General features: G+C 48.5%; 1 protein-coding gene across 4 annotated transcripts in view; it reads left to right on the top strand.

Moving 5' to 3' along the window:
• Positions 1 to 2,229: 2,229 nt before the first annotated feature.
• The window catches only part of CES1 (carboxylesterase 1), a 30,206-nt gene continuing 8,646 nt past the window's right edge, over positions 2,230 to 23,789 (top strand). For 2 of the 4 annotated variants that reach the window (XM_055299264.2, XM_063612679.1), the window contains exons 1-9: positions 2,230 to 2,335; positions 6,453 to 6,660; positions 9,436 to 9,580; positions 12,057 to 12,190; positions 14,221 to 14,374; positions 15,254 to 15,361; positions 16,081 to 16,185; positions 19,029 to 19,067; positions 22,944 to 23,084. In XM_055299264.2, the coding sequence (XP_055155239.1) occupies positions 2,284 to 2,335; positions 6,453 to 6,660; positions 9,436 to 9,580; positions 12,057 to 12,190; positions 14,221 to 14,374; positions 15,254 to 15,361; positions 16,081 to 16,185; positions 19,029 to 19,067; positions 22,944 to 23,084 (1,086 nt within the window). In that variant the 5' untranslated portion in view covers positions 2,230 to 2,283. The remainder of the gene's footprint in view (positions 2,336 to 6,452; positions 6,661 to 9,435; positions 9,581 to 12,056; positions 12,191 to 14,220; positions 14,375 to 15,253; positions 15,362 to 16,080; positions 16,186 to 19,028; positions 19,068 to 22,943; positions 23,085 to 23,789) is intronic. The other 2 variants (XM_055299265.2, XM_063612680.1) reach the window with 2 other exon arrangements.

A 23,789-nucleotide genomic window follows, 5' to 3' on the forward strand; every position in this document is an offset into this window, starting at 1 on the left:
TCTTCCTGATATATAAAAGCAAGAGAAATGGCTGCCAGTCACACTGTGCTGGAAGGCAGAAGCCTCAAGTTCTGGTTCTGACTTTGCCATTGAGTCGCTGTGTGGCCTTAGGCAATCCCTCCCCATCTCTGGGCCTTAGTTTCTTTTGGGAATAAATAACAGAATTGAGTTGAGCCTATGTATTAGTCTACTTAGGCTGCCAGAAGAAAATATCACAGACTGGGTGGCTTAAACAACAGAAATCAATTTAAGATCGTGAGACAGCATTAATCTCACAGGGTTATTTTGAGAACTGAGATCCTGCATACAAAACTCTCGGCATAGTGTTTTCCACACAGTAAGCTCTCAGTAAATATTTGTCAATGAATGTATGAAGAAATAAAAGTGGAAAATGCAAATAAGTAAAACACTGACAAGATTACAGCCAGGAAATGGCTGTTGTAATTCTAATTAGATATATAGCCTTCCAATATTTTCCCATGCAAATAAAGACATATGTTACTATTAAAACGGGACCATATTATACCTATCTAGATTTTCAAAAAATATTTCATTATTTTATTGAAATACAAGTCACATGTCATAAAGTTTACCTTTTTAAAGTGTACGATCTAGTGGTTTTTAGTATATTCCCAAAGTTGCACTAACATCATCACTATTTAATCCCAGAACATTTTTACCACCCCCAAGATAAAATTCATACCCATTAGCAGTTATTCCTCATTCCTGTCTCTTTCCCCTTCCCCAGACCCTGTCAACCACTTTCTGTCTCCATGGATTTGACTATTCTGGAAATTACATATAAAAAGCATCATACGACATGTGGCCTTTTGTGGCTGGCTTCTTTCCTTTACCACGATGTTTTCCAGCTTCATCCACGTTGTGGCGTGTTCTTCTTATGGCTGGATGATATGCCTCTGCATGCATAGACCACACTTTATTTACACATTCATCCGGTCACGGACAAGTGGGTTGTGCCCACTTTTTGACTGGGATGAATGACACTGCTCTTTGTGTATAAGTTTTTGTATGGACATGCTTTCAGTTCTCTTCGGTAGACACCTAGGAGGGGAGTTGCTGGGTCATATGGAAACTCTGTGTTGAACTTTTTGAGGAACTGCCTGCACCGCACAACAATTTATAACCTGTTATTTTCTCCTTTCACAACGCATCCTGTCTTCATTGTTAATAAATAGCTGTGCACATCACTATTTTGAGTGAATACATCATATTTCCCTAGCCAGCGGTACCAGAGTGTGTTTAGTGAATTCTCTATTGTTGGACATTTAATAATCCCATGAAAGAGGTTTTGAGTGACCTCCTTGTGTCCCCAGCAGCTTGTAAATGACAGCTTTCCAGGTGTGCCCAGAGCACTCTGTATCCCCTTAATTTGGTGATTTCACATTGCCTTGACATCACCCCTACTGCTCCTCCACCCCATCTGTCTTGTCTACAATGGTGAGCCCCTTGAAAAGCTGAACCATGTCTTGAATTGGCCTTTGTATCCATTATATGTGGCCAGGTGCCAAGCATTTTGGTAAATGTTCACAAAATGGATGGGTACATGGATGGATGGATGATTAGAGCCAGGGACTATGGGGGGATGGAGTTCATTTTTACATTCTGTCCAAAAATCCCTGCTTTGGAAAGTAGTGAGTTCTCTGACACTGATGGTGTGTGACAGGAGGCTGGGCCACTTGGCAGGATATTGTGAAGCTAATTCAGGCCTCAGAAAGGGGACTCGATGAAATTTAAGATCGCTTCCAAGCTTGAGAGCCTGGAAAGCTATGAAAACACAAGGCCTGGGAGCTGAGATATGTCCTAACTTACCCAGCTGAGCTGTGAGGTGCGAGTAGCTCTAACATTTTCCAGTTTTTTCCTAGGACCTCGGATCAAAGCTTCCCTTTGCCTAAAAGCATCTGCCTGCTGGTGCGGGCCTTTGGGGGCCGACACAGTGCACTGAGGTTAGAGTCCTGCAAGGGAGAAACCCTTATGTAACAAGTAGTTGGGCGAGTTTATAGCTCTCTGTAATCTGAGAGTAGAGTCCAGACTGGTTTGATGAAAGAGGGTAAACTGTGGGTGGGCTTGGCTTGAGGCCCCACTAGAAGCCCAGGGAGATCTGGGAAAAGGGAGGGCTTTTCTGATCTCTCCCAATTAGAGGATTAGGCAATTGGCAGCGCAGAGCGGTAACTCTGGGCGGGGCTTGGCTCCAGGGCTGGACAGCGCAGTCCCTCTGAGCTGCACGGAGAGCTCACAGGCCCCGGGGACTGTCGCCCTTCCACGATGTGGCTCCGTGCTCTTGTCCTGGCCGCTCTCGCTGCTTCCGCGGCTTGGGGTGAGTCCTTCTGAAGTCAAATATGCGGGGCACTTTTTGAAATCCTTGTTCTGGGCCGAGATGGGCGCAGATGCGTAGAAAGGCAAAGACACAACATGTCCGGCTCCGCGCGGTGCGCGCCCTCCGTACTTGGACTTGGACTTGGAGCAGCTGAGCCCGGCCAGCCTGGCCCGCGCGGAGACGCAGGGAGGGTGAAGATCCTGAGACCTCCCTGCCCTGCTCGCCCCGATGCAGGCCGGCAGCCGGCCCACCTCACGCCGCACACACTAGAAATTTAGGCAGTTCAGTTTGCTGTCCCTTAATTAGTCCCGTTACGGCTGGATAAGGGAGAGCGGCTCAACATAATATTAAGAGCATCGACTCTGGAGCCACAGTGCGAGGGTTTGAGTTCCCTCTGGGCGCTTTCTCGCTGTGTGTCCTTAGGCAAGGGACTGAGCTATTCCATGCTTGGGTTACCCCCTCTCTCAAATAGAGGTGGCAGTGCTGCCTACCTCACTGGGCTTTGGTGAGGAGGAAATGGGTGGTTGTTTCTAAAGCACTCTTGGCAGCGCCTGGCATGTAGAAAGCACGAAAAAGGGTGGATAAATTTAAAGGTGATGTTTAAAAATGTGGTGTATGAATAGAAAATTTGAGCTGTGGTCAGGCCACTATATCAGGACCTCTTGCCATTAAAAAGACAGTTTCTTACTCATGTTCTCAACAGGAGGGGGACACCAGTGCACAGGGCACAAGGGGAAGCAGCAGAGCATGGGGAGGGGACAGGGCGGATCTGAGGCCAAGGGGCTTTTACTGTGGCTTCCAAGGATAGAAGAGGAAAGGCAGGGCAGGCAGGCTGAGGAATGGCTAGTTGGGATAATTCAGGGGGCTCTGGGGCACAGGGGCTGTTCCTAATTGTTTTGTACCTAGCCCTGGCATGATTAGGGCAGGTGGGTAGTGGCCAGGGCATGGCAATCCATCAAAAAGGCAGTTGGGGTGTGGGCTCTGGGGTGGCTGGACTCTGGGAGGGACAGTTTCTCCAAGGTCAACAAGGCCTCAGATGCCAGAGCATCAGAATACAGAAAACAAAACACATGGTACATAGAGGGGTGCAGTGAGGGGCCTCGAAATACCCCTGTGCCATTTTATAGACAGAGAAACTGAGACTCACACGGGGAAATGTCCTTGCCCAAGGTCAACCCGAAAATCATGCCTAGGTCTGTCTCTGGGTCCTGAATCCTGACAGCCCAGCCCCATCTGCCTCCTGTCTTCCTTCTGGCGGCCTGACGCTGTGTGAGCTCTGGAACTGTGGGGAAGGACAGAGGAAGACAGGAAGCCTATTTGTAACTGAATGTTCCTTTACCTCTGGTTACTCCTGGCAATGCCATCCATTTCCTTCCTTAGGAAGACCATACAGGCTGCCTCCACTTCCTCAGTTTCCTCCTCTGTAAAATGGGCATGTTGATGCCTACCCAGCAAGGCTTATTTGAAGAATAATTTAAACAAACTGGAATGCATGCCTGGCACATAGCAGGTGCCCACCATGTTCACGCTTTATAACATCAGTGGCAACTGCTCTTGTTCTCAGATTTGTTTCTGCCTCCCTCTATTCACCCACTTTTTCACCCTTGGCAATCTGGCTGCCATCCACCTCATCCTGTTGAAGGGAATCCCTGAGCTGAAAAGGACCAGCCCAGTAGTTTCTTCTCTGCCTTGACCCTCCTCCACCTCCCTGAAGTCCTCAGCACTCTTAGCTGGTTCCTGGCCCTCTTCCTCCCTGGGCTTCGAAGACATGGGAACGTCCTCTTCCCCCTACTCCGATGGATCTTTGGTCTTGGCTATAGTGGTCACTGTGTTTGACCTTTGTTTTTTTTTCTCTTCTCTCTCACACTGGCATCTTCAATGAAGCCATACACATCCACCATATGTACCCTCACAGTCCAGGAGAAGATTCTGCCCTGCTCCCCCACCAGGCTTCCTTCCAGCTTTGAAGTGCGCTTGTCCTGTGGCACCATCTTGCCATGATATCCCACTGACATCTCCACCGAGCCTGTGTAAACAGGGATCCAGCATCACAAGCCAGCTCTTTGGTCTTCTTTCCCTTCCATTTCCCCCACCTCTGGTCAGGGACCAAGTCTTTTCTTTTCCTTTCTTTTCTTTCCCTCCCTCCCTCACTCCCACTCGCCTGCCTGCCTGCCTGCCTCCCTGCCTGCCTGCCTCCCTGCCTGCCTGCCTCCCTGCCTTCCTGCCTGCCTTCCTTCCTTCCTTCCTTCCTTCCTTCCTTCCTTCCTTCCTTCCATCCTTCCTTCCTTCCCTCCTTCCTTCCTTCCCTCCTTCCTTCCTTCCCTCCTTCCTTCGTCCCTTCCTCCCTTCCTTCCTTCCTTCCATCTTTCCTTTCCTTCTTTCCTTCTTCTCTCTCTGGAGGAGCCAGGATTACAGGCTCATGCTACCACGCCCAGCTAATTTTTGTATTTTCAGTAGAGAGGGGTTTTCACCATGTTGGCCAGGCTGGTCTTGATCTCCTGACCTCAAATGATCTGCCTGCCTTGGCCTCCCAAAGTGCTGGGATTACAGGTGAGCCACTGTGCCTGGTCTCCGAGTCTTTCAAAAGACCTTTTAGACATCATCATATTTCTTCATATTTTTTCTTTTTTAATTTAAAATTTTAAAATAATTAAGATGGGAGGGTGGGGAGGATTTCAGGTGAAGACCAGAAATCCCATACAGTGCTGAAAAGGTGGAAATTACCAAGAAAACAGGCCACATGTAATGCCACCACCCATTGCTATGTCGATAAACATGCTTCCAAGGAAATTCATCTCAGTATTATTTGTAATTAGCAACAACAACAAATGAAAAGAAGCTAAATATTGACATTGCAGGGTTGGCTATTAATGAGACATGGATGTTGTTGTGTAACTGAGCTTTGCATAAGGGGTTTCCATTGTGATTGGATATTCCCCTTTAAGACTAAATCTGAATTGTTCTGTTCTGTTCCAGCCCCACACTTTGAGGGAGGTGTTGACGTCTTGTCTGTATCCAAAGCACAGCAGCTGGGAGGGCAAGAGTCTGGAAATCACTTCCCAGGAGGGAAGCTCAGACAAATTGAGGTCACTGGAGCCAGATAGGAACTGAGGGGTGGGCAGCAAGATCAACTGTCTGAAAGGCCACAGGCTGCAGATCAGATCAGGCTGGTATAGTCCCATGACAGGTAGAACCAGAACTGATGCGGAGGCTGTGGGAAATGAATTTCAGCTCAATGAGGAAACATTGTCCGTGCTGCAATAATGGAGCAGACCTGCCCAGGGCCACCAGAAGAATCTTCCTTGACCTGATCACATGCTTTATCTGGAACGGTTCCTGCTGCTTGTTTGTCCACTAAAGAAAACACAAGCGCTTAGCCTGGCATTCTAGGCTCTCCCTGACCTGCGCTCTCTCATTCCAGGAATATCTTCCACTCCCCTCAGACTCCACCTGGTGCATGTGGGCCATGCCCCCTTCCCCAGGCAGACTCTGCATTCTGCTGCTCTGAGCCTCAGCACATTCCCTTCTCACTGCTGTGTACCACTCCCTGCTTCTCATCTCCCCTTATTCAATCCTCCCCTACTGCAAGTCCCAGCTCCTCCACAATGCCCGCAATCAGAAGGCCTTGCCCCTCTTCTAATTCGTAGACTGCCTTATGGGTACCTCTCCCAGGACATGGCCACTTCCTTCCCAGCTGTAGCCCCAGGTATATATGTGACCCTTCCCTATAAGGGTCAGTGCTTGTCAGAATATGGGACACCCCTTGTTCATCCTCTCATCCAGCATGCAGCTCAGTGCCAGGATTCTAATGGATAAATGTTTCCAGAGACTTCTAAGGGGGAAGCTAAATGTCTTGTTCTTTCCTAGTAGCTGTCCTTCTTGCATTTATTTTTGGCTGGATGTTTTTATGCCTCCAATTCTAATTTGCCCCTTAAACCAGTTCGATGGGTTAGGAGGGACATTGATCCTCATCCCTATTGTACATCAAGAAAAACTGAGGCCTAGAGGGTTTAGGTGACTTATTTAAGGTCACTCACTTAGAAAGTGGCAAACTGCACCTGGAATCCAAGTCCAGACTTTTGCCTCTGATGCATCCTGATTTCTTCTCTATGTCCAGCAGGGCATCCGTCCTCGCCACCTGTGGTGGACACCGTGCATGGCAAAGTGTTGGGGAAGTTCTTCAGCTTAGAAGGATTTGCACAGCCTGTGGCCATTTTCCTGGGAATCCCTTTTGCCAAGCCCCCTCTTGGACCCTTGAGGTTTACTCCACCGCAGCCTGCAGAACCGTGGAGCTTCGTGAAGAATGCCACCTCATACCCTCCTATGTAAGCCAGGGGTGGCTGTGGCATGCGTCCATGGGGATATTCACCTCAAAGTGATGCAGAAAGGAGTCAAGGCAGTCCCCCAATGGGCCAGTCCTTTGTTCTGGAATCCTTAAGATCATTGTAGATCCTTAAGAACATTCCAGAACTCTCACAGCATTCTGGAGTCCATTATTTAACACATGTTTATTGAGCACCTACTGTGGGCCAGGCATGTTCTGGGTTCTTGGGATCCATTAGTGAACAAAGCAAAGATCCCTAGGTTCATGGAGCGTGCATTCTAGCAGGGGGAGACAGATAAGAACAACATGCAAATTACTCCATGGAATATGTGATATGTTAGAACGGGATAAGTGCCTTGGAAACAAAGAAGCAGTTAAGCAGGTGAGGGAGATCAGAAGGAAGGATCCCATGAATTCCGCTGTCTTGAACTTTGACATACTAGGGGAGAGGGGTGGGCCAGGAGGTGTGTGGGTAGCAAGTGTACTGAGGTGTCCACTCGGCAAGTGCTCAACTCTCAAGTATGCCTATTCCTGAGGAGAACAATGGCAGGTGTGTCCATTCACCCTGGCCAAGCTGGGAAGAAAAGCCCAAAGGTTCTAATTGGCCTCACCACCTCTCCCCAGGGTGCCAAGGACCCTACAGGCATCAGAGAAGACCCTATTCATCTTGGCAGCTAGGTGTTCGGAGGCTTTCCAGCAGCCCACCTCTGGCTGCCTTCTTTTCTTTGCTGTTTTTTTAAAAATGATATTTACTGTTTTTATTTTCTGGGTGCAAATGTAATATATACTTATTACAGAAAATTTAGGAAATTCAGAGAAGGAAAATAAGAAAATTAAAATCACATACAATATCCCACCACCCGGAGAGAACAACTATCAATATTTTAGATGGCAGTGTATTACGATGTAATATTTTGTTTGTATTCCAGTTTTTTTGCCTGTTGCTATACTTTCTTCCTTTAAAAGGGAATGCTATATTGAGATAATTTGGATGCCTGCTTTGCTCATTTATAAGTATATCATGAGCATCATTCCATGCCATTAAATAGCACAGCCTGGTATTAAAAGCTGCATTACGTTGGGTATTGAACCATAATTAATTTCCCCAAGCTTTTATTTGGGGTCATTAAGTTACATATGATGTTTTTAATAATATAACATCATGAATGTGAAACATTTATGCACATTCATGAATAGTTTAGGATAACTTCTCAGAAATGTCTTTCTGAGTCAAAGAGTATGTATCTCTTGTTTGATCTCCCTCCCAAAATATTCCAATTACACTCCTCCCATTGATGTGTGAACATCTCCATTTGGCAGACTCTTGGCAATGCTTGGGATTATTAAAAATATTTTTGGCTATTGTATAGAAAAAATAATAATAACAATACCAGCAATATTATTTTCCTCTTTAATTTGCATTTATCTGAAGAACAGTGAGGTTGAGTTCTTTTTCCCTTTCTTCACATTGGAATGTCTTTTTTTAATTATTATTATTGTTATTCCTCTTGCACTTGGTGATCTTAGGAAAATTTCCCAGGATGGAATCAAGAAGTCTTCTTTGCTGGCTCTGATTCTGTCACTTGACAGCTGTGTCATCCCAGAGTTTGAGTGACTCAGTTTCCTCATATGCCTAGTGGGGGCGGTGATGCCTGCCTTCTGGTACATTGAGATCTGGGACTGTTGCTTATAATATACTGTGTATAAGCACCACATGGCATGGATCTACCTGGCTATGTAAGCTTGGATAGGTTCTCTAACCTCTTTGGGCTTTAGTTTTCTCATCTGTAAAATGGAGATAATAGAACCTATCTAATGAGACTAATCTGAGGCTTAAATGAGTTAATATACAAAGGGTACTTAAAACAGTGCCTGGAACACTGGGAGAACTAAATAACTATTACCAATGTTCATCTATGTTGTATCCTTGAGATGTTTCATCAGGGCAACACAACAGCACTTGCCTGGGAGAGGCGGATGGTAGAATCTTGGCATGTCAGGGCTGCAAGTCTCATGTAGAAATCACGGCCGGGCGCAGTGGCTCACGCTTGTAATCCCAGCACTTTGGGAGGCCGAGGCGGGCCGATCACGAGGTCAGGAGATCAAGACCACGGTGAAACCCCGTCTCTACCAAAAATACAAAAAAATTAGCCGGGCGTGGTGGAGGGCGCCTGTAGTCCCAGCTACTCGGAGAGGCTGAGGCAGGAGAATGGCATGAACCTGGGAGGTGGAACTTGCAGTGAGCCGAGATTGTGCCACTGCACTCCAGCCTGGGCGACAGAGCGAGACTCCGGTTCAAAAAAAAAAAAAAAAAAGGAAATCACTCCGCTCACTTAGACCTGGCAGATTGGGACCCAGAATGTAAAAGGAATTCACCCAAGGTCACCCCGTAAATGCGTGGGAAAGACAAAACTAGAGCACAGTTCTCCTGATGTTGTCCCACAAATATTTCACCCCTGAGCTATTGCAAGAAATGTCATCTCCCAGGGAGGATCAGTGTATTTGTTGTCTCCCCTCCTTGATGCTGGGATACCAAAGGCTCCGGGAAGAAAAGAGATGTGAAGCCCTTCTCACTCTGCTTGGTCTTAGGAGACCTTAGTGAGTCCCAGCGCCCCCACCTGAAGCCCCTGATAGCCTCCTACCCACTACAGTGTCGTGAGTTTGTAAATATCAAGTCCATTTTCAGGCTTAAACCTCCCAGTCCAAAGCGCTGTCCTAGAAGACACCTCGCTTAGATCTGGCTGAACTTCAGGGATTCTTCTTTCCCCTTCCCCAGGTGCACCCAAGATGCCAAGGCAGGGCAGTTACTCTCAGAGCTATTTACAAACCGAAAGGAGAACATTCCTCTCAAGTTTTCTGAAGACTGCCTTTACCTCAACATTTACACTCCTGCTGACTTGACCAAGAAAAACAGGCTGCCGGTAAGCTGTGGGATCTCCTGGTCAAGGCGTGTCAGCGCCAGTACCCCAGATCGTCTGGGGCAGACCGGAAGGGGGTGAAGGCAGCTTGGGGAGGGAGCTGCACAGGCCAGAATTGTTTCAGGACCCCAGGGCCTCCACAGGAAACACTGGTTTTCCGCACCTCAGTTTACTCTCGTGACACAGGGACTCTTTGTTTTGCGTCTTTAATGAACATCTTAATTGGTCCAAGTTCCCTCATGCTAATAGAAGGATAAGAATGATTACTTTTAGTTACTGAATTAAAAATCTGATACCCAGAGTGGGTAAGACATGGTTTTCAATGTTAGTGGTGGAAGGAACTTAGAGAAAAGCCAACACCCCAACTCTTCCTTTTCAGATAGAGAACCTGAGGCCCAGACAGGGAAGGGGAGGTCACCCAGTACGGTAGTTTTGGCTGAAGTCTTCTGATCTTCAAACCAGTGCTTTTGACATGGAGTAGGGCATTGAGCCCGTATGTGGCCTTTCTCCAGCACACCAACATCCATCTTGGGTAACTTTCACTGTCTGGGTACAGGTGTTGGGAGCGGAGCCTGGGACAATCCCAGAAGCTCTTCCTTTTGCCTTTGGCCAAATATCTGGGATTTTTGGTATCTAATTTTCCTCCCTAATTGTCTTGGCAAAGGCTGATGACCCAGTGAGTCAGAATTTCCCAAATAAATGAAGGGCAGGACACAGGGCAGCCTGCTATCTGCAGGTTGGAGGGTGGGGAGGGTCTGCTGGTAAAGGAGGCCACCCAGGGTGAAAAAACAACCGGTGTTGCCTACAGCCAGTCTTCCATGGGCACTGTGGCATGGTGCCCAGGAGTGGGGGAGGAGGTCTGCGAATGTGGGACTAGAAGTTGGCCCTACGTGTGCTTTGTGAGACACAGGAAGTGGGAGAAAGGTTTACTCACTCATTCATTCATTCATTTGTTCATTCATTCTTCTATTGTGTACTCAGTGCCCCATATACACAGTTAGACCTGGGGCTTCAGGGAAAGGAGGGACATGAACCCACTCCACACAGCCCCTGCCTTCAAGGATCTTGCCTTCTGGGCTGTAGAGACATATCCTCCCTTCAGCATGTTATTGCAGGCCAGCCCTCGGGCTCAGCCTTCACACAAAGGTGAATGCACACTCAGTCCCTCCCCAGGAGGCAGGCAGGGATTAGAGGTGTGGGAGAAACAAGGGCACTGGGAACCTGGAGGCAGGAGAACCTCCAGGAATGGCCACAGGTTCTAGAACTACACGGTCTGGGTTTAAATCCTGGTTCTGCCTTTGACTAGCTGAGAGACTTGGGAGTTTCTTAATTTCTCTAAGCCTCTGTTTCCTCAAAATGGGAATCATCACATATGATCAGTCAAGGGTGACCACTAAGCTTGATCTCAGTCCCTGGCTAAGTAGTCAGAGGCAGGCTCATACCCCTGCCCTAACAGTGAACTCACTGCACTGTGGCTGGCGCCTGCAGTGTGCTGGGCAGCTCAACATGTGAACTCTGGAGGCAGACTGCCTGGGTTAAAGTCCTGCTGCTACCACTTTTGAGTTGTAGGACCTTGGGCAGGTTAAGTGCCTCCATTTTCCCATCTGGAGAATGACACAGTATTAGTACCTACCCAAAGGATAGTTCATTTTACTGTGCTTAGAACAGCACTTGGGACATAGTTTATGTTACGAGTTCTTTTATATTTCATGAATAATATTATTACAATATTATTATTTTAGCCCCTCTCACTTCTTCCCCGCTATGCGGACTTTTAAAATGCAAGAACCATGCATGAGGAATTGTATCCACTCTCATCCTCCGGTATTAGCAGAGTCTCTGGCACATACTAAGTTCTCAGATAGTGTTAGTCCATTGATTGAAGGCATCCTGAAGGGGGTGGGTTTTAGGCTGAGCTCTGCAGGGTGGATAGGATTTGGGGATGCAGAGGCATAAGTAGGCATTTGAGGAAGAGACATCATCACAGGCACGTGTGCTTCTTGAGACAATCATTCACGCACAGAGAAGTTTACTTCACCATGAGAGAGTTAACTGAGATGAAGCTGAGATATAAGGGCTCCCCCATGGGTACTGAGTGCATGAACTGAGTTCATGCTGAGTGCATGAGCAGTCCAGGCTTGAGGGTGATGGGAGTGAGGGGGAGAAGAGGACATCCTTAGCCTTTGCTATGCCCATGGTGATGTTCTCAGCATGAAGAGCCTTGAGGGGAGGAGGCACTGGAGGCTGGGTAGAAAGGAAGTGGCAGCCAGGGTATGTGCAGTGGGGTGGTGGCTTGGGCACCAGTTGGGAAAATTATGGAGGAGAGAGATTGCCTTTTGCAATGTTGCTGGGCGCTGGTGAACTTTGGATAACATCCTCCTTCAGTTGTAACCAACAGGTAGGTCACCAAACAAGACATCTTCTGAGTGCTCCCTGGCTGTACGTCCTGTAACTGGTATGTTGCTTCCTCCCTGCCCAGGTGATGGTGTGGATCCACGGAGGGGGGCTGATGGTGGGCACAGCATCAACCTATGATGGGCTGGCCCTTGCTGCCCATGAAAACGTGGTGGTGGTGACCATTCAATACCGCCTGGGCATCTGGGGATTCTTCAGGTAAGGAATTGGACTCTCCTCACTGCACTTTGGCCCCCAGCACGAGGATGCTAGGACCCAGCTCTGGTCATGCCAGCCCTCAGGGGAGGTTAGCTAGGTTCCACAGTAAGGCATCCAAGCCCCTTCATAATTGGACACTGCCTACCCTCTCACTACCCAGCCACTCATCCACTTGCCTCTGAGCTTTTGCATGTGCTGTTCCCTCTGCCTGGAATGCTTACTCTACCCGAAGAACTCCTCTTCACCCTGCAAGACCCAGCCCCCAGTTTCCTCCACTGAAAGACTCATCTCTTCTTCACCTATGTTTCTCCAGCACATTGCATTTCTCTGTCATGACACTTAGCAGGCAGCCCAGCAGGTGAAGGTTGACACATCTGACTTCTCATGGAAAGGAAGGAAGGGGCAGAGTCACAGATGGAGCGCAGGACATGTTGTGGGTGAAGGAATGGGGGCTGCAGACGGTGGGGTGTGGGAGCATCTGACCCCTTCCTAGAGGAGTGTTGGGACCCACTCACCCCATTTTCTGCTTGAAATTTGGCAAGTGCAGGAAGCAAGGATGGAGTCTTCCCATCAGGTCTCCATGAGGACAGGAGTCAGATCTCCTTCAAGGTGCAACTGCTATGAACCTTTTCTAAGGTTCTCCTCCAACCATGCCTGTCAGGTTTCTTCCTGATCATGCCACTCGGCTGGCCTCATCGCTGTCATCAATGACCTCCACCTGCTCTCCACTCAACCTCTCAGGACCTCCCAGCAGCAGCAGATGGCTGCTCAGCCTCTTTGACATGCTTCCTTCCCAGCCCCTTTCCTGGTCCTCCCCATTCCCTGTCCACAGGCCTCTCTTGTCTCCCTCTCCCTCCCTACTAATTCCCAGTGATCCCAGGGAGCAGCCCAGAGCCCCTGTTTCCAGCCCATCTCACCTTTGAAGCCCACAGGCATCACTCACTCCCTCCTCTCCACCCCTGGCTGTCTAAAGGGTGCCCCACTCTTCCCAGGGACAAGCTGAATCCTTGACTCCCACTGCCCCACTCCCAACAGAGACCCCCTTGTCCTCCCACCATGCCTCCACTCAGCTGCTGCTGCCGTGTCCTCCCGGGGACTCAGGAGAAGGCCTTGTGGGCAGCCCGGACTGTCTCTTTTCTCACAACCCTCTTGGCTCCACCTTGAGAATCCACTCAGAGTCCACTACTTTGCACCTCCTCCCTGGCATCTAGCCCAGCCAAAGCTCTCTGTCTCTCACCTTGATTATGATCTTTAACACTTTCAGATCCCTGCCACTTTTATACTGAGGCTGAGTCGCACAGTAGCCAGAGTGATCACTTAACACATGCATTGAATCATGCGATGCCTCTGCACAAAACCCTGCAGGGGCATCCCATGTTTGTTACCATGACAGCCGAAGTTCTTGCCAGGCCCCAGGGCCCTCTCTAGCTGCACCTCCTGACTCACACTTTCTTTGACTGGGCCCCAGGCCCTTTGCACTTGCTTTTTCTTCTGCCTGGAATTCCTTTCTTTGGATATTTACAAGGCTGATGTGCTCATTGTGCTTGTTTTATGAAGGTCTTTATCTCCAAAACCTCAAATGTCACTGCCTCCAAAAGGCCTTCCCTGATTGGGATCTGAAATGGCACCCCCTGTCCTACCCCTATTTTTTTCCTTACTCCATTGTATTTACCTCATGCACTTTGACTGCCTAACATCATTATATTCTCTCTATGTATCTGTTTATCTCCTTGTGATCTGTAGTGGGAACTCAATGTTGTCACAGGTTTTGCCTGCTTTGGTCTCAGATGTGCTCTAGCTCATAGGACAGTGTCAGGCATACAGTAGATGCTCAGTAAATAGTTGCCAGTTGAGTGAATATAGAACCATACATCACCACAATGCTGTACTAATGAAGGCAGGGTCTCAGAGATGCTGAAGCCCAGCCTTATTCTTAAGGGTTCACTGAGAGCCCCCAGTCCCATCTGTGGTCCTGAAGGTCCTGCATGACATCTCTGCTCCCCACCCTCAACCTGTTCTCTTCCTGGCAGCACAGGGGATGAACACAGCCCAGGGAACTGGGGTCACCTGGACCAGCTGGCTGCCCTGCACTGGGTCCAGGACAACATTGCCGGCTTTGGAGGGAACCCAGGCTCTGTGACCATCTTTGGAGAGTCAGCGGGAGCAGAAAGTGTCTCTGTTCTTGTGAGTGTTCCTGGCACCGGGCCCAACCCCACGCTTGATGTGATGCAGATGAGACCTCTTGGACACCTGTCAATCCAGCTATGGATACCTCTGATTACAATACCTGAATTCAGGACTGGCCCTACTCACAGCCCAGCATCGGGGGTGGAAAGCTAAAGACCAAGCTCTCCTTGGCCCCCAGGAAGCTCAGAGCTCAGCTTAGTGTTCCGGGGCCATACAAATCTCCAGTTGCAGTCTGCAATGGTGGCATTCTCTGCTTCTATGTTGGTTGAGCTCTCTCTCTCTTTCTCTCCCTCCCACTCATTTTAACATAAGGACTCACATCCCTTCTCCTGGGAAGTAGGAATAGGCATAAATTATGAGTAACGGCAGGCAAAGACAAGAGGTGGACAGAGGTCATTGTTTGGCTTAAACCTGAACTACATGTGGCGGGGACATGGACACTGAGCAGGCTGGGAATTCCTCTGGGGTGGTCTGATGGCTGGTCCATGCCCAAGAAGGAGGCAACAGTCTTTGTGACTGTGGGGTCTGGTGGGCTAGGGGAGGCAGGCAGAGGAAGGAGGGATGGAGCCGAGGATAGGGAGGGATGGGGCAGGGGTTGTGGGTCATAGACACAACCTGGGGGTGTGAGGGGTCCTGCTGGGGTGGGGGATTGGGTGCGGGAGACACTGGGTAAGCTGGGATGAAAAGCCAGATGAGAGGTGCTGGGAGCTGTAGGAAGCCTTCCGCCTGCCTCGAGGTGGGCAGAGGGTCAGCCCACTACTGGATTCCTCAATCCTGTGTTGGTTTTATACTGGGGTAGATCTAGCCTGGAAGAGTGAGTGAGTCACTGACCCCACCCCTGAGCATGAACTCTCCTCCCCTCCACTCTGCTCTCAGGTTTTGTCTCCATTGGCCAAGAACCTCTTCCACCGGGCCATTTCTGAGAGTGGCGTAGCCCTCACTGCTGTTCTGGTGAAGAAAGGTGATGTCAAGCCCTTGGCTGAGGTAGGTCTCCAGCTGGACACCCCTACCCCCTTGGCTCTATGCTCCTGAATCCTCAGGGATCTTTTGCAGTGGATTGTAGCTAAACTTCTCCTAGAATCACTGAGGCACCAATGGCTGAGCAGGAAGGGCGAGGAGACACCCTGATCAGTGTCCCAGTTTCACAGCCTGGCAAACCAACACAGGGCTTGGAAGGGATTTGCCAAGGGCAGCAGGTGGTCAGGGCAGAGCTGGGACTCCAGCTCATGGCCCTAGCAGCCAGTACAGTGCCCTGTCTGTGACCGCACTCCTCCTATGTGCCAGGGCCTGGTGCCATGTTGGGCAGTGATGGTGTCTTGTGTCTCTCAGGGCCTATGGCCTAATAGCTGGTAAGTGGAACAACCAGGATTTGAAAGCAGACAAGGAAATTCAGGATTCCATGCTGTCTATCTCAGCTCCACCTCACGTTTCTTGATACATTCAGCTTAAGATGATTATGTCCATTTCAATGGAGATAAGGTAGCAGAGATGAGAGATTACATAATTGACCCATGTTACAATTGAGATTAGTAACAGAGGCAATGCTCCGTGGGACCTGGAACCCACACCCGCGGGTCTACAGTATCTTCTGCTGCCCCCCTGCCACTAGTACAAGTTGGGCTTGGGATAGAATGCCACTTTCCTCGTTGATGGAGGGAAGGGATGTCACTCTTGAACTCTGTTGTTGCCTGTGATCTTTGCAGCAAATTGCTATCACTGCTGGGTGCAAAACCACCACCTCAGCTGTCATGGTTCACTGCCTGCGACAGAAGACGGAAGAGGAGCTCTTGGAGACGACATTGAAAATGGTAGGTTGCCCGCTCCTGTAGCCCAAACCCTGTAAACTTGGTCCCAGACTTCTTCATTTCAGCTGTCCTCTTGCCCAGGGACAGTTACCTGGGACAATTTCTCAACTCTCAGGAGTCTCAGTATCTGAATGGGGAATCTGACTTGTCCTTTTTTATTGTAAAATGCCACAAATGTATAAAAAGAAAGTCAAAAAATAACATGATAAAAAATTGTGTAACAATCCCCAATCCTGACCAAAATTTAATATTTTGCCATTCTTGTTTTCAGATGTATTTTTAAGAAATTAAATGTTACATATTCCCAGGGGACACCATCATCCTGAATTTGGAGGATGGAGATAGTAAGCTCAATGATTTTCAGAAAGATGTCACAATTTATCTTGGTTGACCTAGAAACTGTCTGTATTAGACCTGGTGGTGGTCCAGTTTTCTAGATTTTCTGAGACTCCGACTCAATTGTCATCCTAGGATAGTCATCCATCCAGCCATTCATTAATCCGTCTATCTACGATTGTCTTATCCATCTATCTGTTCACTAATTCATCCAATTCACTCATATATTTTTATCAATCTAATGCCAACCTATTCATAACTTCATATTTATCTATTTTCAATCCATCCACCATTCATGGATCATCCAGCCACCTTATATCTCAACTCCATCACCCATTCCTCCAAAATCAACAATCCAGTTATCACCTGTCCGCTAGTTTTCACCCATCTATTCATGTATCCATTCAATTCAACTGTACTCCATGTATTGACCAACTCCATACATCCCTCCATTGATCCATCCATTCATCCATGCTAAATATGTAGGGGTGGGTGTTAGAGGTAGCAAAACAGGTATGAAGTGGACATAGTCCCTGCTCTCAAGGAACTATCCAAAGAGAAACACATTCATATACTTCACAGGTTGAGTATGGTGGCAGCACAGAGGGGAAGCATTCATTATAGTAATCAGGGATACTTCACAGAGAAGGTGGAGGAGCCAGATTTGAGACCAGACAGTGGAATTGGGGAGTTCATGCCCTTAACCCTGACTCCACCTTATCTTTCTTGAGAAATTCAGCTTTGAAATCATTGTGCCCATTTTAACAGAGGTAACAGAGACAGAGAAATTTTGTAATTGGCCCATGTTACAGTTAAAATTAGTCACAGAGGCAGCACTGTAGGACCCAGAACCCACACCTGCAGGTCTAGAGTATCTTCTGCCATCCCTGCCATCCTCACATATGAGGACTTGGGGACCTTTAGGATTGTTGAACGGACATGGCAGTCTCTCATCACAGGGAAGCCCAGGAGGACAAACACCCAGAAGACACAGCACCCAGGGCCATTGGGAACTATTCCCTTTGAGGGGGAAGAGGGTGAATTCCAAGCTCAGGAGTAGCCTGCACTCTCTCCTTGGACCTGAGGCTACTCCTGGGTGCCAGGGCCAGCATCTACCACTGGACTCTGCTTGTGTTTCCATGAGTTGAGTCCAATGTGGTATTGGTGCTTAGGCCTTGGCTCAGGCTCTAAGTGACCAAAGTGTTCAAGGAATTGAAACACAACTGTTTTCTAACACCTGGAAGGAGGCAAATATTCCAGCAATTCTGCATGTGGCATCAGAGGACGCAGCTTAAAAGGGAAGAGTTGAGTCTTTGGGGAAACCCATCCCTAAGATCCTGGAACATTCTTTTGAGTTTTTCTGCAATCTTGAGGAAGCGCCTCCATGATAACACACTGCCTCCAGTACACACACATGCAGCCACACAAACACACACACACACATAGACACACACACAGAGAAACACATACAGACACACACACACAGAGACACACACAGACACCCACACACAGACACCCACACAAAAAGAGCCACACACAGACACACTCGCGCATGCACACACACACACTCCTGACTAGTGGGACTTCAATCCTTAATGGAGGGACCTTCACTGGTTACATCCTAAGCACAGGTCAGATCTGGGAACTACAGTGCAACACTACAGTCACTGCAATCTTGGTGAACACACACCAAAGAGATGCATGGGGTAGGATGAGACTCAGTGAGCTTGCATGAGTCAGGGCTTTCTAATGGGAGATGAGGAAACTCTCCCAAGTGCCTTGAACAGAAAAAGAAATGTGTTGCAATAGCATCCTCATGTAAACTGAAAATCTCAGGAGTTGATGGCTTCAGGCATGGCTGTATCCAGATGATCATAGGATATTATTGAGAATCTACCATTCTCTATCCTTCAGCTTTGCACATCTCTGTGTTGGCTTCACTCTTAGGCAGATATATCTCCTGGGAAGGTTAAAGATAACAGCACTCTAGACTTATGTCCTATCTGCTTAAAAACCCTCTTTCTAAACAATTCCTGCAAAAGTTTTGGGGTAAACTCTGTTGGATTGACATGAGTGTATGCCCATCCCTGAACTAACACTCATGTTCAGGGAGATGGAGCACTGCAGGTTGCATATAGATATCTGAATTTATGGAGTGATGGGAGAAGACGGAGGTCTCCGAAGGAGAATTGGCATGTTCTTCCCAGGGGAAGAGGAAGAGGAGAGGGATGGAGGACTGGGCAGCCTCAACTAGTGGGTGTCCTCTCCAGAGCTCCATCAACCCTGTCTTAGAGTCCCCGGCCCGTCCTTCCCATGCTGGTGCCCATCCCTCCCTGCTACGCCTTCACCCTGTGCTCAGGCCTAGCAGAGCCAGAGTCCTGCCCACTTCCTTTCGGCCCAGCCAGCTTGGCACCAGGAGAGAGAACCTGACCCCTCTGTTGCCCCACTCACCCAGCTCAGTGTTCTCCTCGGAAGCCTCTAACCCACATCCTCTGCCTTTGTCTTCACAGAATTTCTTAACTCTGGACTTACAGGGAGACCCCAAAGAGGTAAGGACCTTTTGTTTCTTGATTATAGGTTTTGAGTCTTAGCACCTTTAAGGTCCAATTAACCGTGAGTGAAAGAAACCTCTCTTGGGTAATTATAGTAACTCCTGTGTGTTTGTTGCTGAGGCCCAGAGAGGGGCAGTGACTCACCTGGGTAACACAGCCAGGAAGACTAGTGGCAGGCCTGGAACCCATTTTCCTGACTCCCAGTCCGGTGCTCCCAGGCATCACATCGTATTCCCTGGGCTCTGCCCACTCCCCTTCTTTTTTACATTTTCTGCTCCCCAAAATGGCACTGTAGGAGGAGGCTGAACCAGAACCTTCCACAATCAGGAGGCAGAGATAACAGGGATGTTTAGCCATGGAGGGAGGAAGCCTAAATCTCAGTCCAAGGACACTCAACTCCTCCCAGAACACAGGAAACTCCAACAGTATCCTCCTGATCTCCTCACCCCCATCCCCACCTCCCAGTGGGTTGACAGTTTCTGGTGACATCACCTCTGCAGAATCTTACAATCCTGTCCTCTCTGCTGCGTCCCTGGAGATCACAGCACTCTCCTAAATGGTCATGGGCGGAGTACATGAGATTCATTCAGCAAAGATAATAAACACTTACTACGTGACAGGACTTGTTTAGTAGCTGGGGATATAGCAGTGAAACAAGAAAGACTCCCTGCCCTCTTGGGACCTTCCATTACCGTGCAGGGAGAGTGCAATTAAAAAGCAAATCAAGTATGTATTCTGTTTGATGGTGTGCAGCATTAGGGGATAGAGTTTCCGGGTGGTTTTAATTTAAGTAGCAGGATGAGGGAATGGCTCAATGAGAAGGTAGCATTTGAGCCAAGCTCTGGAGGAGGCGGGAAGCCAGCTGTCAGGAAACCTGGAGAAGCCTATTCCAGGCAGAGGAAACAGCCACTGCAAAGACCCTAACAGAAGTGGCCAGTCTGGCTGGAGAGGACTGAGAATGGGGACAGACTGGCTTGAGGCTAAAGAGGTAATGGGCAGTGGGAGAGAGATCAATTAAAGTGCTTGGATTTGGATTCCGAGCAAGATGGGAAGCCTTTGGAGGTTTTGAACAGAGGAGTCACATGATCTTAGATCTCACAAAGGTCTCTGCCTCTGGTGTTCAAATAGACTGTAGGAAAGGGGCAGAGTGGATGCAGTTGACCAGCTGGACAGCCACTGCATTACCATAATCCAGGCAAGGGCAAGGGCTCCTGGCAGCTTAGACAGGGCTGTGGCAGTGGGGATGGGAGGAGTGGTTGGAGTCTGGATATCTTTGAAGGAATAGCTGAGAGGATTTGCTGATGGACAGGATGCAGCCGGTGAGAAAGAGAGAGGAGTGGAGGACGCCCTGAGTTTTCTGACACAAGCAAGGTTATGTCCACACAGGGCAGCCACTTGCAAATTCTGAGTGGACAACAGCAATCACTTGTCATTGTTGCTGATGGCAGTCTTCCTGCATTGCTGCTGCCCAACTGGGGCTCTCCTGTCTCTTGCCTCAACTTTTATCCTCTTCTACTTCACCTCCCCTCCCCATTTCCATGTCTCATGGTGCAGCCAGACTGGCCTTCCTTAACAAAATTAGAGCACGTCACCCCCACTTCTTAAAAGCCTGACCTTTCTTATGAGACAAATCCCCTTCCCTCCATGGAGTTAGTCCTTCAAAACATACCTGCGTGCGCACTGTGTGCCAGACTGTGCAGAAGGTAGGCTCTGCACCTGTCCCTCCCTCTAGACCCGGCCCCATAGCATTTCTCCAAGCCCAAAACTCTTGGTTGTTTCTGGAATTTACCCTGCACAGTGACACCTATGTCCTTTTGCTCATGCCATTCCCACTGTTTAGAAATTCTCACTCCTTTCCTCACCTGTCAATACCATTCACTGCCCAGAGCCCACCGCAGGCGGGCAGCACCTCCTCCACGTAGCCTGCCCTGCATCTTCCTTACAGAGGGGCTGCTCCTCTTGTTGGCCTCCCACAGCAGGCCTGCCTGAACTGAACAGCTTCTCAAGGAGGCTGGACTTGCACCCCAATCCTGTTCTGTATTGTCAGCCATATTGGATTAGGATCTGCGCCTTGTCCAGCTCGGTCTGGTCCACTTCACAGAACATTTCCCCCAGGCAGCCCGAACTAGCTTGTCATTCATTGGCTTTTGTAGAGCAGACCAAAGGTCCCGGAAGCCATAGGGTCTCAAAGGCTAGGAATTGTCCAGTTCCATCTGATATCCAGGAAGGAAATATAGCCCATGGGGCATGGAAATGGGATGATGGCACAGAACACTGGTGTCCATGAGAGGGACCCACAGCAACCTTGCTAACAAGTAATGCCTAACAGTTACTCATCCCTTCCAGACACCAAGTGCTGTGCTAAGTATTTTACATGTGTTCAGCCATTTAATCCTCACAATAACTCACCTCTCAGATGAGAAAACAGGCCCAAACAGGTGAAACTCCTAGCCAGTAAGTAGCAGAGCCAGGCTTCAGATCCAGTTAATCTGGTTTCAACGTCCATGCTCTATCTTAGCAACATCCATATTCTATCTTAGCAACTACACCATTGTGACTAAATATGAAATATAACTGTACCCAGAACTAGCTGCCCTGATGGCAACACGTGAGCCGGGCTCTCTCTAATCTGTGACCATTTAAAAATTATTCATCAAAGGTAAAACCTAAAATTAAGACATGGTTCAATATACTGTGAGTTCATCACTGATTCTTTTATTCATGATTTTCTCTCTAATAGGGAATCATGTCCTAGTCTAGGCTCCTTGAGTGATGAGGGTTTGGTACCTCCTCAAAGCCACCTGTGAATCAATAACAGCTCTTGTTTAAATATAGATAGATAGCACAATCTCTTCCTCTTTAATCACGGATTCTGCGTTTATAAATTCACCTGCTTGCTAAAATGTCCTTATAACCCCCAAATCGATACTGGTGGCACTTTCATGGTCACACACAGGCAGGTACAGAGCAAGGGAAGCTGGATTTGCATGATGGGCACGTTCCATCTGAAATCCGGCGAGGCAACCTTGTCTTCTTGTTTCATCTCTCATGCTAACAAGTGTCCTCTTTGTGGTCTATTTAGTGCCATGTGTTCTGCATTTTTGTGCTTTTTGTGGTGATGCCACTGTTTAGAGTGATCCCAAGAGCAGCACTGCTGTCTGTCATTCCTGGGCAGGCAGGCTGTGCTGTGCCTTATGGGGAAGGCACCTGTGTGAGACAAGCTTGGATGAGGCAGGAGCTGCAGTGCTGCTGGCCATGCATTCGGTGTTGAGAAATCCACAAAATAGCACGTTCAGAAGGAGGAGAAGGAAATTGGCCAATTCATACATGAGGCTGTGATGGAAAGGGCTAAAGTAATACCTATTGTGTGGGATGGAACCATGGAAGTCTCTTTCAACAGAAACCCACACATAAAAGGTTGATGAAAATGTTGTGGCCAGAGGTTTGCAAGAACCTAACCCAGTATTTCCCCTTTGAGTGATGACTCTGTATTCTCTAATTCAGCATTTGTGGGGGCTTTATCAGAAGCAACTGCCAGAACTACCGAAAATCAACTGTGGACACACAGAGGGAAATGCATGCACCTCAAATTGAAATATATCGACATGTAATTTTATATAGATAATATATGTATTTCAATCTGAGTGAAGACTTCTTCCTCTCCTCATCACCTGACCAGTGTCAGCCTCTGCCTGAAGTTCTACCCCTGAGTCACAGAGACCTACCCCCTTAAGTTAGGACCCTGAGTATGTGCAGCCATGGCCCATGGCCATGCCGGTCTGTGGTACTGGTCTCACCCCCAGACAGGCAGAGTTGGGGACACGGGTGTGGCTTGGGAGGGAATCACAGGCACTGCACTTCTCTCTCCCCCAGAGTCACTCTTTGTTGGCCACCGTGATTGATGGGGTGCTGCTGCCGAAAACACCTGAAGAGCTTCAAGCCGAAAGGAAGTTCCACACTATCCCCTACATGGTCGGAATTAACAAGCAGGAGTTTGGCTGGATGTTGCCAATGGTGAGAAGGTGCAAGTCTCTTGGAGGGACTCACCCACCGCCATCAGCCCTCCTGTCTCTAGTCCCAGAAGTGCTTCCCTCTCCAAGCCGCACTCTGAGTCCTGGGCAGCTGTGCCCTTCAGCAGGAGTTACCATTTCCATGGAAATCTCCTCCAGGAGGGCACAGTCGTCACCGGGATATCAGGGCCCTGGGATCCTCTCTCCCCAGACTCTCTGATTGTCTTCCTATTGAAGAATCCTGAAGTGTCTTTGCTGGGAGGGCCAGTAGAGAAAATAACTGTGCAGATGGGAAAACTGAGGGGGCCTAGAAGGGGGAAGGAGTTGAGGAGTCAGGAGAGGCAGTCGGGGGCTTCCTGGCTTCCCACCTCGGGCTGGGTATGTGTATTTCCCCCATAAATCACTCATGCTCTTCATCACCTCATTGAAAATGTCCAAAGAAGGTGGCTTCTTCTTGAGTTACCATTGACTTCTAGGGAACAGCAGACATCAGGGTCTACTAGAGAGTGGAGGGTCAGAGGAAGATGAGGATTGAAAAGCTACCTAATCGGGTGCTATGCTCAATACCTGGTAACAAAATAATCTATACAGCAAACTCCAGAGACCCAAATTACCCATGATCAAACCTGCACAGGTACCCCCAAACCTAAAAGAAAAGTTGGAAACAAATAAATGGAAAAAGTAATTGAGTTCTAAAAGTAAAGAAGGG

Source organism: Symphalangus syndactylus, chromosome 11 (genome assembly GCF_028878055.3).
Source record: "Symphalangus syndactylus isolate Jambi chromosome 11, NHGRI_mSymSyn1-v2.1_pri, whole genome shotgun sequence".
Classification (NCBI taxonomy): Eukaryota; Metazoa; Chordata; class Mammalia; order Primates; family Hylobatidae; genus Symphalangus; species Symphalangus syndactylus.